This window comes from Coturnix japonica, chromosome 11 (genome assembly GCF_054131305.1).
Source record: "Coturnix japonica strain WE chromosome 11, WE-NBRP24, whole genome shotgun sequence".
Taxonomy (NCBI): domain Eukaryota; kingdom Metazoa; phylum Chordata; class Aves; order Galliformes; family Phasianidae; genus Coturnix; species Coturnix japonica.
This window is the reverse complement of record NC_140673.1, coordinates 23,414,405-23,428,437: the sequence shown is the minus strand read 5'-3', so window position 1 is coordinate 23,428,437 and position 14,033 is coordinate 23,414,405. Positions and strand designations below refer to the sequence as shown.

General features: G+C 53.8%; 2 protein-coding genes across 3 annotated transcripts; one reads left to right on the top strand and one right to left on the bottom strand.

Annotated features, from left to right (window-relative positions):
* Window positions 1-4,186: 4,186 nt before the first annotated feature.
* Window positions 4,187-7,003, top strand: LOC146759062 (uncharacterized). Its single transcript, XM_085510805.1, has 3 exons — window positions 4,187-4,195; window positions 4,546-5,267; window positions 6,514-7,003. The coding sequence occupies exons 1-3, from the start codon at window positions 4,187-4,189 to the stop codon at window positions 6,590-6,592; spliced, it is 810 nt and encodes a 269-aa protein (XP_085366931.1). The 3' UTR covers window positions 6,593-7,003.
* A 574-nt stretch (window positions 7,004-7,577) lies between these two features.
* Window positions 7,578-13,457, bottom strand: CDKN2C (cyclin dependent kinase inhibitor 2C). 2 transcript variants are annotated; one of them, XM_015870469.3, is made up of 3 exons: window positions 13,317-13,457; window positions 12,812-12,952; window positions 7,578-9,400 (listed from the first exon to the last, which is right to left on the bottom strand). In XM_015870469.3, exons 2-3 carry the CDS (start codon window positions 12,938-12,940, stop codon window positions 9,026-9,028), a joined length of 504 nt encoding a protein of 167 aa, XP_015725955.1. In that variant the 5' UTR covers window positions 12,941-12,952; window positions 13,317-13,457; the 3' UTR covers window positions 7,578-9,025. The 2 variants fall into 2 exon arrangements, with proteins under 2 accessions (XP_015725955.1, XP_085367848.1); XM_085511722.1 differs by lacking the exons at window positions 12,812-12,952; window positions 13,317-13,457 and adding an exon at window positions 12,501-12,635.
* Between the last annotated feature and the right edge of the window lie 576 nt (window positions 13,458-14,033).

The window sequence follows — 14,033 nt, the reverse complement described above, 5'->3', positions numbered from 1 at the left end:
TTCCATGTAGCCACAGAAGTCTAAAGGCTGTGATGGATAAATAGATAAATTTGGGGGCAGGCAGGAAGGTAATGTTGTCCTCTTTGTGTGACACCTTTGCTATAAGCAGAGAATCCTGCAGGTTGGCTCTGGTCATTGTATAATGCAAGGAAACAGTGAGACTGTGAAAATCCCAAAGGTGGACTTCAATTCTTACTATTTCCTTTGCTATCTTCTCTCATTGTCCTATAGAGGTGTGATAGCTGGATCTCTAAGAGAGCTTTGAGGAAAAGCCTGGGGAAGATGTGCTTCAAAATCATTCACTGTTTTCCCATAGGAAATGATTTTCCCCATATAGGAGCAGCTACATGGAACTCCTCTGACTCCTCTCAGTGCTCCATAGACACCTCCTATTTGTTAAAGGCACCTAATAACAAATGCACTCTTCTCAATGCTCCAGAACAGGCACCACTCTCATTATTTATGTCACGTACCCAAATTGATTTCTCTCTTTTGGTGCCACCAATGCAAAATTACTGCGTTGTCAGAAATAAATCAAGCCTAACATGTGGGGAAAAAAAACAGGATTCCATCATATGTTTCATATTGTGCCATTATGAAAATGGTATATTAAATTCAAATACTTCAATTGTACCATTAGATGGTGTCATTATGTGGCTTGCTAATTGATAGGTTTTTCAAATGAACGTTGTAATTTTAGACTTCTTAGCAGTATCCACATGAAGAACATCCAAACTTGAGAGAAGTAGACTGGGTGTTATGAAGGAAAACCATTTTCTGAGAGTATTTCCTAATGCATGTCAGTGAAAAGCCATTACATAACCACTGTGAGCATTCCAGTACTTGGTGCAGTCTATTTTTAATACCTGGTATGAGGGAACTTCCTGCTACTTTTTCCCTTTGAAGGCTGCTTTGTGCCTCATTGCATCGTGCTGTCAGGCCAACTTCTCTGCTATCCTTAAACCTTGATAAACTGTATCAAATAGAAGAAGATGCTGGGGGTAAAATGCTGTTATGAATAAGACAGGTTATAGAAATGCTGTGGCAGTTCCAGAAGTGAGCAGTGCAGGCTGAGGCTTTAGCATGAAAGCTTAAAAGGGGGAAAAAAACATCAGAACTAGTTGAACACCTGCACTTCTAGGAAAGGCAAACACAAGTGTGTGCCAAGCAGCAACACCCAGCATGAAAATTCAACTTTGAGGGGGTGGGGGGCATGAAGCCAGGTTAACTCTCAGTGTGTGTGTGTGTGTGTGTATATATATATATATATTTATATATATATATACTGTTAGAGCAGTTTCAATTTTGTCCTGTACAGTTCTATCACATTTTACCATAATTAATATAATACAGTCATTTTGCATAATGTAACCTCACTCCTTCAGGCAGCTCAGCACTATTCCAGGTATTTTAACAGCACAGAAAGTTCAGAGCCGGGTCCAAATTTGCTGTTAAAATCACAGACAAAGCCTGAACTGGCCAGAGGGGACCACCATTTCATCTGGGCTGACTTCCTGCAAAACAAAGGCCACAGGACTTCCTGAACGAGCTTCTTTTCGAGCTAGAAGATATCTTTTAGGCAAATGTGCTGTCAAGTGGCAGGCGATCCATTTGCTGTGCTGACAGAACTAAAGAGCATTCATCTTACAGGTTAAAAGCAAAAACCACAGTGATTTACCTTGCCAATTGACAGGAAGCTCACTGTACATTAGGGAGCACTGCTGTGACTCTGCTTCTCTCCCACTTCATAGTAAATGTAAATAAATTGAAAAGCAGCAGTTCTGAATGCCAGTTAGCACTCAGTGTTGGTCACTGTGCTGCTTTTGTCCATCGCATGGTGACTCATGAGTGGGGTGGCTGACAACCCCAAATGAACTGCTTGGGCTTCTGCTGCTGGTTGAACCAACTCCTTCCCCCCCCCCTTCCCTCTGCTCTCCCCATCAGGTTTCATCCCTACAGATCACCTTTTGTTCATATATTTCAACATGTGAAATCTGGCTGACTTATGCTCAACTCCAACTTGCTATTGGAACAGCTCACCTAAAAATCTCCCCCATCCAGGCTGGAGCCCCAGCTCTGTTCTGCTTTGTGCCCTGAGCTCTACCACAGCATCATGTTTTCCACTCACTGGTAATGGTTGGGCTGCAATGTTCCAAGCTGGATACCTGCTCTGGGATTAATTTTTGGCACTTCCTGGCTAAACCACAGCGGTCATCCTCAAGCAGAGTTAACCAAATATTTTGCTCACTTTAAGGAGTAATGATGATAATAATAATAATAAAGTTGCTCCCTTCAGCAGTTGTTGGTATCCCCATTTCTCTACAGAAGGAATATGAAAGGCAACACTGAGAGCGGCCAAGCTCAGCACTGCACCTTCTGAGCAGCAGCTCGAAGTTTGGCAGCACAACTGATGTGGTTTCACAGAAGTGCATCCAAATGTAACAGAGTTCTGAGATGCTGTAAGATCTCAGCTGGAACGTGGCTGGGGACAAAGGGCAGCTGTGGTCCCTAAAGAGTGGCCTGCGTGCTCCCTGGAAGGGGACCAAGAGCTGCCACCCCAATCCTGGGCAGCCTGGGCTGGAGTCAGGTGGGGGAGTGTAGTGAGTCCTTGTGAGTGGAGCAACGTGGGGATAGAGTGAGACAGATGGGAAAGGATGGGAGGGGTGGAGGAGGATAATGAGGGTAAGGTGCCAGGGGAAATAATTAAAGAGGGAGAGCTGGAGTGAGTTACGGATGAAAGGTTTGCACCAGGGGGTGAAAATAAAGTGCAGGAAGGCAGAGCAGGGGATGAGGAAGGGACCCCCTCAGCATTGTGCAGGGAGATGAAGCATGGGCCAGGCTGGGGGTAAGTGTGGAGGGGGCAGAGCTGAGTGTGCCCCAGCCCTGGGCTGAGTGTCTGAGCTGGATGTCTGTGCAAGTTGGGATTCACCTTTTGTGATATAAGAATGAGAATCTAAGAAAATAAGAATAGAGTAATGGTGACTTCTATTGCAGTACGTTATTTTGTTGTTAAAAAGCTGCTTTGTTCGATATTCTGGAGCACCGGAGCCATAGTTCAGGTGACTGCATGTCACTGTTTACTTATCAGACTTCCTGTGCCTTTCTTAACAAACATTCGAATCGCAGAATTGCAGCGCGCTTCTTTTGTAAGCGCAGTAAAAACCGATTTCAACAAACTACATTTGAAAACGCTTCGAGTGACGGGGAATGGGGCCGACAACGATTACTTTCCCAGGGTTCGTTCGCAGCATCACTGCAGGAATTGGGCTCCAGCACGGGGGGGGGGGAGCGGAGTGCAGGGCTGGGCCGGGGGGGGTAAGGGGGAACAGCGGCGGACTGGGGCTGCTGCCGGAGCTGCGGGCACCTGCTGCTTTCCCTTGGTAAAATAGGGGGGAATAGCTGCTGTTAGTGCCGGTCGGGCTCATGGGTTGGGATTTCTTTAGCAGAAGTGATGGCTCTGCCCCCATCCAGCGCGGGGGGGAGGATGGGGGGGTGGAGGGGGGGGGGGAGCTGCTGCAGCCCCTTTCTTCTGGAAGGCTCTGCTGCAGAGAATGAAAGCGGCATCGCTGTCAGATGGAGTTGTTGGTGCGCATCAGGTGATGGGAGAAATTACTCATAAAGAGCGAAAGGTCCGTCGTGCGTTTATTGTGATACAGTCGGGAGCTGCGAGCGTTGATTCGCTGTGCATTTGTCAGCGTGTAATACTGAGAGCTGAAAACCGCAGAGGACACTGCCAATGACCCAGCTCCGGGGCTCCTATTGCCTGAGAACTCCGAAAAACCCTCATCCTGGGGGCTGGGGAGGGCTGGGGGCTGCTCTGTGTGCCAGCACTTCGAGACGCAGCTCTCTGCTTCAACCCTGACCTCCGTCCCAGCTAAAAGCTCTCTCGATCCTTTCTTAATTTGTAATAGATACTTGTGTACATTACAAAACCAGCTCACAATTTGGCAAATTAAGCTGCCTGTGGTTGGCTCCGGGACTGCAGAGATATTGCAGCGCTGCAGCATTGCATAACGGCTCCGCAGCATCTGCCCTACTCCGCGAGCAGCGGCAGCCCTTATCTCGGGTGGGCATCGCATCCACCCCAGTCCTCAAGAAGAAAAAGAATTAGTATCAAATACACGCGGGGCATGTTCTGCCTTGTGGCTGCAATGTTTTTTCAATTAACTCCTCTGAATATACCACAATGAAAAGTGTCAGCTTTTTGCCTCAGAGGCCTATAATTAGGTTAAATGAATACAGTTAATTATCTGCCGCCTTCTTTACACGAAACAATATGTTTCTATAAATTAAAAGGTTCATAGGGGAAGGAGATAGGCTTTGCTATAAGGGTGTGTTGCTGTACGGGGGGTATCTGGTGCATCAGAGCTTTGTCTGAAGCTCTTATTGCAAAGCAGTGAAAGCAAAATCCATCCGGGCAATCTACACCACGTCCATCGCAGTAATTAGAACACACATGGGTGACATTATTAACAGTGACAGCGTCCATCAAACAAGCCCGCTTTCCTATTTGACAGCTGTTCTCTATCAAACTCCCTTCGACAGCCCGAGCACTGCGGTACCTGCGGCCGCACCGGGACGGGGACCCCGCCGGGCACAGCGCTGCTCCCGGCCAATGTAGCCCCGAATGTGAGTCCGCCTCTGCCCCCAGTGCGGGCCCAGCGCCCAGAACCGGCTGCATCGGGCTGTGCCGGCGCCCGGCCCGCAGCCGGAGGAGAGAGCGCAGCCGGGGGCACGGCGGGGCGTCAATCCATGTCCCCGTTCCCACCGCAATGGGTGTTAATAGCTTACGGCCTACGTGGCATCCTCGCTCACCAACAAGTTGCTGTTAAATTTAGCGAGAGCGTTTCTTGCAGCCGGGAGAGCGCTCTGAGCTGCGCTGCATTAAGGTGCGTTTTACCCTGGGAAAAAAACTCCGACCGCTCGGTTTTCTCACGCACCCCGCGCTGTGCGCTCCGTGTCCGTCCCTTTGAGCCTCCGCAGCTCAGCGCTGCGTGGCCGTGGGACGGCGGCTACGGGATCGGACAGAGCCCCGAGCGGGGGCAAGGAGCGCTGCGGGGACTGCGCCGCAGGGAGCCGCGTCTCGGCCGTCACCTCCGGGCGGCTGCGGCGTCAGACCGTGCCATGTCACGGACAGTCAGTCTATTGGCAGTGCTCATAAATAACCGCTGCTCCCCTGCGCACCTCCACAACAGCCAGAGCGCTGGTGCGGAGACAGCGCGGCGCGGGGGACTCGCAGCTCGGGGCTCAGCCGGTGCCTGTCGGAGGTTGGTGCCGCTCCACGGGGCTGCAGCAGCTCGGTTCCCCCGCCCGGCGCTGCGCTCCCCGCGCTCCGCTCCGCACTGACAACAGCCGCAGCCGTCGTTGCTCCCGCAGGTGCCGCGCGGTGCCCGCTGTCCCCGCAGCGCTGCTCCCTGTCGGGATGGGCGCAGCCGCTCGCGGTCGCGGCTCCTCTGGGCACCCAGCGCTGCTGCCGGCGGTTCCCGTCTCTTTGCCCAACTATCGCTGATATTATGCCCAGAGGCGACGCGACCGCACAGAGCAATGAAAGCAGAGCGGAGCGCTCCGCGCTGGGAGCTCCCCGCAGCCCGGAGCGGGGCGGTGCGGGGATGGCAGCGGCAGCAGCGGCACTGCGCAGCCGGGGGCGATTTCTTCGCCTTTGAGACAGAGGAATAAGCGGCTCGGGGGGTCCCTAAGAGCCGGGGGAGGCGCGCTGTACTCACCGCCCTGCGCTTCTTCGGCTCCGGGAGAAGGATGAGGGGGAAGGGGGCAAAAAATAAGAGAGGATAAAAAAAAAAAGCAAAAGAGAAAGAAAAGGGAAAAGTAACCGTGCGGTTGGGCTGCGGCCGGGCCGGGCCGGGCCCCTCACGGCGGGGGGCAGGAGGGAAGCGGCGCTGGAACCCGCGGAGGAAACTCGAGAAATAAAATCAGACTGTTAGTTAAGGCGCGTAAATTTAAAAATATTTGGACAGGAAGAGAAAGGGGAAAGGAACCGTAGAGCCGAGCTAACGGTTTCGGAGCCGGGCGCTGCCCCCCTCCCCCCCCCTCCCACCTCCTCCCCAGCCCGGCGGCCTCTGGGCCGGCCCCGCTCCGCCGCTCTCCCCGGGGGACGCTCCGCCGCCACCGACATTTTGAGCTCGGGCTGCGGCTCCCGGCGCTGCGCGGGGACTCGGGCTGCGCTGCTCGGGGCGGCCCGGAAGCATCGCGCTGCCCGCGGCTGCCCGCTCCCTGCCCTCATGGCTTTGCTTTTGCTTTTATTTCTTTTTTTTTCCCCTTTCTTTCTAATTTCTTTTTATTTATTTATTTTTCCCCCGTTTTCTTTCCCCCTCCCCGCGCAGTGCCGCCGTCCCCCGCAATAAATGCAGTTTTCCTCCCGTGGCTGTTTTGGGTTTGCTTTTTTTTGCTCTCCGTGCAATCACACTCCGCTGGGAAATGGGCAATAAAGCGGGACCGCTCCGGGCCCCATCGAACCGTGGGGTGCCCGTCTGGCAGAAGCCCCCCTCTTTCTTTTAGAGGCTCCGAAGTGGCGCTTTGCAGCTCTTTTAACCCTTTATTCACAAGAACACTGCAACGGCGCTTCCCACGAAGGTAATTCCTCACCCCAGCACGGAACCACTCACCCATCCTTCCTCTCACCGCACAGAAACGCGCACAAAGCCTCGTGGAACGCCGCCCCTGCGTTGCCCCCATGTGCAGTGCTGGGGCTCACCCCCACACCCCTCTCCGTGCCCCGGCCCCAGGGACCGTTCCCCCACCGGGATCTGCTCCTTTTCAGTTGTATTTCAGCTTTCCCTCTCTGTGTAATTTAGTAGCAAAGGTCAGTGAGGCAGCTCAGCCCCTCACCCCGAAATAGGGGAGAGGGCTCCGTGCCCGGGGCAGCGTTTTGTTCCCCATCGCTCCGCACCGCACTCGCTGCGGTTGTGATGTACGCGGCCCCGGCTGCTCCTGCCCGAGAGATGTTCTTTGCTCGTGGTCTCTGTCTCAATAAAAGCTTTCCAATAAATATTTCGTTCCATCTGTCTGTTTGCATCCGCTGCTGAACGTTCCTGTTGACGTTGTCACCAACAGGATTTGTAAAATGGGACATTCTGCTGCTGTCAGAGCGCGAGGACGGGGTCGCAAAAGACACTTCTTGAACCGCGTCCGAGCTCAGAACCCTTTGGGACAGAAGGATCCCACTGGGGAGCACCGCAGCACATAGGGAAGCCCCCACTCCGGTTCCCCGGAGAGTTTCCAGCATCCATTCCCCTCCCGATGCCAAGGGCGGGGGAAGAGGCGTCAGTGTACCAAGTGTACCAAGTGTACCAAGTGTAGCACACCGCTGCCGAGAAATAGGCTTTGCGGGCGGGAGAGCCGCACCGCGATGCGGGAGCATCCCGAGGGACCGGGAGGGCGGGGCGGGGGGTGCGGGCAGAGCGAGGACGGAGCGCAGCTGGGACGGGGTGGGGGGCTTTGGGCTGCGCAGGTCGGGGAGAGCAGAGGAGCTGAGCGCGGCCCCGGGGGGCTGCCACCCCCCGCGGGTGGGAAGGGGTCCGCAGCCCCTCGGGAATAGATGTGCCACAGAACAGCGCGAGGCGTTGCGGTGCACAGAGGTTTTTAATCAGAGAACGCAGAACACAGTGGTTGTGAGAGTACAGCGACGGGACGGACAGGTCCAGGCAGTTATTGATACTGGAAAACAGTGGTAGTTCATTTTGCGGGACCGTGTACATAAATTTTGGGGTTGGTTTGTTTGTTTGTTTGAAAGAAAGAAAACGTAAAGCAATGTACAGCCCTTGTCTTTTAGGTGCTATTTTGCAGCCAGTCTTTCCTTTCACATTGATGTGAGCCTTCCCATCCTGTGCCATCGACAGTCCGACCCCGCAGCGCAGAGCACGCCGAGGTTCCCGTCCCGCTGCTCCCCGCCTTAACGGGGGGTTCGGCCGTGGGACCCTGACGGCTGTTCTGGAAGGGAAACAGTTCAGGGATTCCATTGCTCGTTAGGTGCAGGCATTGAGATCACCTCACCGGTACCTCAAGTGTCGCTTCCTAAATTCCACTGCATCCAAATATACCTGTAAGATACAGCCGTCATCATCCTGTGGGGTTTGGCTTTTCTTTTCTTTTTTTCTTCCCCAAACAAAACAAAGCGGGCGGTACGAAGCGATCATTTCTAAAGAGCATCGCAACAGCGCTCAGCTCAGGCAGGGACAGGAGGAGCTGGAGGATTTCAGCCCCCCATTTCTGTGCTCCTACCTCTGCCCGGGGTTATGTGCTCTTTGGAAACTGGAGAATAATGCACTTTTCTGCTCCGAGTGCCCAGCTGAGCGCCTCAAAACCTCTGGCCAAAAAAAAGAAAAAAAAAAAAGAAAAGCCACTTCTGTTGTTTCTGGTAACTACACTCAAAGGCAGCTCGGTGAAAGTTTAAATACACAAAGGGGAAAAGTGTCATCTACATTTAGAAAGCGAGCGACCTACTCTTATGAGCTCCTGTTAGTGTCAGACTGAGGTTGATGCCCGAAGCGGTTCTCCCGGGCCCGGTGCCCCCCCGGCCGGGCCGCTCCCGGTCCCCACCCGACCCCAACACGCGTCAGGCTGAGCCGGGGGTGGGGGGGAGTTGGTGGGGGGGGGGAAGAATCCCCGCGGGCTGTTTCCTTCCCCCGGCGCGGAAAGGGGTCATTAAGCGGTGGATCCGCAGCGTTTGGGTTAATGGCTGAGTAACGAACGGGGATTCACTGCAGAGCGTGATGCTGGAAGCCCGGTGTGAGCTGCGGCGTGGGCACGGCGGAGTGAGGAGTGATGTGAGCGGCGGCGGTAACAACGTGCCGCCACCGTGCATTGAAATAATGTTCCTTAGCTAAAACCCCACTTCTACAACTTCTTGAACTCACACTATTCACTATTCCAAAAATATAACAACAACAAAAAAAAGAAAAAAATATATATAGAAGTAGGGTTGAACCAAACGTTATTAAAAAGGGGGGGGAAAAAAAAGAAAATCATCAAAGATCGAGGCTGGGAGCCGCAGTGTCCGAGGAGGCCCGGTTCAGTCGGTGTCGGCCGCGGGCGGGGGGCCGCCCTCCATCAGCCGCACCACGGCGCTGCGCCGGTACAGCCGGGCCACGTCCAGCGCCGTGTCCCCGCGGCGGTTCTGGTGCATGACGCGGCTCGGGGTGCGCCGCAGCAGGAACTCCACCACCCGCACGTGGCCCTCCTGGGCCGCCAGGTGTAACGGCAGGTTGCCTTCCGCGTCCTCGATGTTCACGTCGGCGTGGAACTCCAGCAGGGTCTGCAAAGTGTCCAGGAAACCCGCTCTGGCTACGTCGTGAATGACGGCGAAGCCGGTACTGTCCTTCAGGTTGGGGTTCGCTCCGCTCATCAGCAGCCTGCGGGCGATCTCGGGGTTGCCGAGCTTCATCACCTGCGGGACGGAGTGAGACGTCAGCGCCCGCGGAGCCCCAGCCCTCAGCCCACAGCTCCGAGCCCCGCTGCGCCCGACGGTACGTCTAATTCCAAGCCTTCCTCACTGACCTCGGCGGCATTAGGGGAGGTTTGGTGGTGCTGTTAGGGGAGGTTTGGTGGTGCTGTTAGGGGAGGTTTGGTGGCTCGGTGCTGACAGCTTTGGCTCAGAGATTAACGCCTGCAGCCGGAGCGACCTTCTCCCCTAGAAGCGATCTCGGCTCCTCTGCAGCACCGCTCGGTGCCGGCTGCGGGTCTCCGAGGAACAGAGACTGTGCCTCAGCGATAGAAAATGCGCGATGTGCTTCGATAAGCCCTCAGGTGTTTGCATTGTCTGCGCATTATCATAAAGCAAATATTTGTGCCGTGCCATAGTTCTGGCTGCTAAGAAAAATAAATGCTCCAAGAAACTGTTCTCCCCGGTGCTGGAGTCTCAGTGTCACCTGACAAGAAGTGAAAAGGAGCGGTGCGAAGTGCCGCACATTTTCTTCCCAAACCAACCAATGATTCAATGGTTCTGGATTCTATGATCCGATCAGGATTCTGTCATTTTACTATAAACAAACCACGGCCACGCTCTGCTGTTACACACATCCCTATTTCAGAACCAGCCGTTGGGTCAGGAAGAAATACATAAAGAAATAATTCAATCGAATGCCTCTTTAAATTCTCTCGGTTGCATCATAAAATCATTCGAAATTAGAATACATTTTTTTTCCCCCCTATTTGGGACGTAACGGCTTGCACCGATTCCCATCAAATTCCTCTATCTTTTTTTCCTTCTTGTTTTGTTTTCTCAGAGCCTGAGCCGGGCACCCAGCGCAGCACTGCTCTGTCTGTGCCATCAGCCGCACTGCGAGTGGCAGAGCCGAGTAAAAACCCCTCCTGGATTTCCTTAAACTGATCTGAAAACCTCGCGAATAATAATAATAAAAAAGAATCAGCAACAAAAATGTATGTTACAGTTAGATGAGAAATAACTGAGCAGAACTTACACAAAGCATTTGCCTCAAAAGTCTCTTAGTGTAAAAAATAAAAATAAAAATTAGGCTTTTTAAGATTATTAAAAATAATAATAAAGTTCTTCTAATGATTCTTCTAATTAATAAATCTCACTTCTTCCCCGGTGCTGTGAGGGCAGAGTGGGTGCAGGGAGCAGAGGCTCGGGGAAGCACAGCTCTGAGCACACTGCTCTTTCACTTCTGAGCAGGAGTGGGAGGGAAAATAGGAGCAGTGCGAGCCCTCCTTTGTGTTGGGAAAATTATTGGGATGTGTTAGGGAGTATTTTTGGAGGGCTCGGGGTGCATTTTTGGTGGATTTATAAAGTGTATTTGGTCGAAGTGGGAGTTAATAGGCTCGAGGAAGGCAGGCTCGGGGAGTGAGGCTGCATTGCCACATGCGGGGGGGGGAGAAAATGCTCACAGAGGGGATGGAGCCGGGGGGGGGGATGCACAGCTCCTTTCTGCCCGGCTCCTCTAAGGAGCGGCAACGGCCCGTAGCCGTGGCAGGGAGGATCGGGGCAGGACGGGCAGTGAGGCCTGCAGAAAGCACCTCGTCTGAAACTAAAAGCAGAGAGGAAGAGAAGCCGAGCAGCTGCTGAATTAAACAAAAAATTCAGTGGCATACATATAGATCCACAAATACAAATATTTAGGCAGCCTCCCCCTTTTTACTGAGAGGTTATGGAGAAAATATTGAGAAATTATTGAGGGATTATTTAAAGACTGTCTACATTTGGGAGGCTGCATTGACAGAGCTGTTCGAGGGCAGCCAGGCACCCGCAGCCCATTTCGGGCTGTACAGTACAGAATGTGGCTCCCCGAACCCTCCTGCCCTGCCCCGGGCCGTGCCCCTCTGCTCCATGAGAACCGACGGTCACAGCTCAGAGCGGGGCCGGGGAGCGGCCGCTGTGCCCCTGTGCGAAGCGGCCCCAAGGAGGGCACGGGCAGCTCTCAGTAAATACATCTCCGCTCTGCAAATCGCTTTGCAGCCCTCGTCCCGAGGATGAAGCCCCGAGCTGCAAGTTTCTTTCTCCCTGGCAGCCTTATTGCTCTAAGTGTCCGATTTCCATCCTTTCGATCTCTTAAAAGTTGCCCCGAGTGCCCTCACGGTCACCCGGCACCCGACTGGGGTGAGAACAGCCTCTAAAAAAAAAATCCTATATCCCTCGGGCCCCGGTGATGTGCCCCCCCAGGGCCAGCCCTGCTTTACAGCGAGAGGTGCTCAATTTCGAAATGCAACACATTCGATGTCAAGTCAGGGGAGGGGTGGGGGGGGGAAGAAAGAAAGAAAGAAAGAAAGATTAAAAAAAAAAAAAGAAGAAGAAAAAAAAGCTGTAAATATCTCGAGTTCATCCGCAAGAATTCTGCTTTTTACAGAGTACATTTCAGAAATGATTCTCGTGGTTTCGGGGAGGGGGGGAGAAGAGTTAACAAACGATTTTTCTAACGTGTGAAATTAATAAGCCCCGGAGCTCTGCTTCCACGTCCCTCTGTTTCACCTTCGGCACTAATAACCACACACTTTCTCCTCATCTACAGACCGTTCCTCTCGCTATCCCGTACGGATTCGACCCTTTTCGCTATCATTATCTGATATTAGAAAAAGCAAAATCTTTCGTCAGCCGCAACAGTTCGCAGTTGGATGAGCTCCAAATGCTGCCTGCGCGGCTCCACGCTGAAAAAAAGAGGACACGGCACCCCACGGACGGTCAGAAATGAAAGAGCCGAACCCCCGCCCCGCCACCGAGCCGAGAAAGGGCAATTTTCATCCCTAACGATGAATGGAGAGGCGGTGGCGGGGCTCGGGGTGCCGCTCCGCGGCTCTGAGAGCGCATCGAAGGTGCTCGGTGCCGTGCAGCCTCCGAACGAGAAAGGTCATTCGGCACAAACAGCGCATAAAGGAAAAGTACCATCGCGGCAGAGCCCAGCACCCGGACAAGGCACATTTTAAGAGGGAAAGTTGGGGGGGGAAGGAGGGGGGGATGGGGGAAAAGAACCGAGAACTGCAGCTCCAAACCGTAGCACATCGGTGTTTACAGACCTGCCCTGAGCCCTGCTCACCTACGGTGATTTCTTTTCGTCTCCTCTACTTCATTCTCTGCCTCCTCCCCTCCGAGTTCCCAAATCGCACCCAACTCTCTGCCCGTCCGCCACCGAGGGTGACCCCCGGCTGAACCGCTGCTTCTGAGCACTTTTATTTCAAGTACGTCATTTTAGGGAGCTGGAGCCACTAAAGTTATAAAATATGGCATCCAACTCGTTGAAAAAGCCCTCGCATTTCTCCAGCAGCCTGCTCAAAGCGTTGTCTTTTTGGCAACCCGGGTCACGTAGGTAGCAGTGATGAAATATTTTCTCCCTCTCTGGATACCAACCTGCAGCGCAGTCCTCCCAAATCCATTTTGTGCATTGACGTTTACATTCTTTTGCAACAAATTAGTGAGTTGCACTAGGTCCCCCTTGGCAGCCGCGGACGCCAGCTCGTTCCCAGAAGGCTCGGCCATTCTTTAGGGTGACTGACGATCAGAAAAAGATGAGATTTTTTTTTTTTTTAACCAGGCATGGCATCGGAGACTGACAGAAGGATTGGGATGGTTAATCTTCTGGAGTAGACCTTGTAGTAAATACTCGTAAAAAAACTCCTTGCCAAGAGCCCGCCCCTAACTCACACGTGATTATTCAGCAAAACTGCAGCTCCGCTTGAAAGAAGATTTCTTTGCTTCCACATAGAGAGGAACTCATATTAAAGCCTTTGGCCGGTTGCGAGGGGAAATACATTAAGAGCTATGCGATATATGATATATGTTACACGTAACATATATACACGCACGTATACCGGAGACTCACTCAGACCTGAGATCCTGGAAGAGGACAACCCACCCTGCTCACAGTCGGCATCTGAGCCTCAGCAGCCGCAGCTCCGAGGCAAAGTCTTCACTATCGGGGTCCGCCCGCCTCATGCCCCGCTCCGGGGCCGGGCAGAAGGCGCGGAGCGAGACGCTCCCGGATCTCGCCGCCTCCCTCGTCGCTCTCTGTGCCGGCGGCGGCCTCACTCCCGCGGCCTCTCCGCGGCTCCGCGATCCGGGCCGGCGGGAGCCGCCCTGGGCGGCGGCGGCCGGGGTGCATCCAGCGGGGCTGCGGGGCGGCGGGCGGCGGCCCGGCGGGGCGGGCTCATGCCGTGTCCGCTGGGAGCCGAGGTCCCCGCCGCTCTCGGTCGCCGCCGCCGCCGCCTCTGCGGGTCGCCGTCCGGGCCGGGGGACGGAGGGACGGAGGAACGGCGGGTGCAGCGGGCGGTGCGTGGTGCCGCCGCCGATGACAGCCGCGCTGCGCCGCTCCGTCCGCTCCGCTGCTCGCTGCACTTGCCGCTCCGCTGATCGCTGCCTCCTCCCGCGGCTCCGCGCTCTCCCTTTTTTAAGCGCAAACAATCGCTACTTCTGTTTCCTACGGACACGAAGCCGGTTTCTCTCTCTCTCTCTCTCTCTCTCTTCCAACCCCCCCCCCCGCTCCTTTTTTTTTTTTTTTTTTTTTTTTTTTTTTAACCTCATCAGCTTTTTTTGAAAAGAAAAAAAATTTGAGCGCTTTTTGAGTTGAAACACC

What these genes read in the sequence shown, in the direction of transcription:
- LOC146759062 (XM_085510805.1), top strand. An exon ending in TCAGCCGGTGCCTGTCGGAG is followed by an intron (nt 5,268 to 6,513) that starts GTTGGTGCCGCT and finishes TCTTTCTTTTAG; the next exon opens with AGGCTCCGAAGTGGCGCTTT.
- CDKN2C (XM_015870469.3), bottom strand. Translation starts at nt 12,940, where the DNA reads ATGGCCGAGCCTTCTGGGAACGAGCTGGCGTCCGCGGCTGCCAAGGGG. An exon ending in TTGGGAGGACTGCGCTGCAG is followed by an intron (nt 9,401 to 12,811) that starts GTTGGTATCCAG and finishes TCCGTCCCGCAG; the next exon opens with GTGATGAAGCTCGGCAACCC.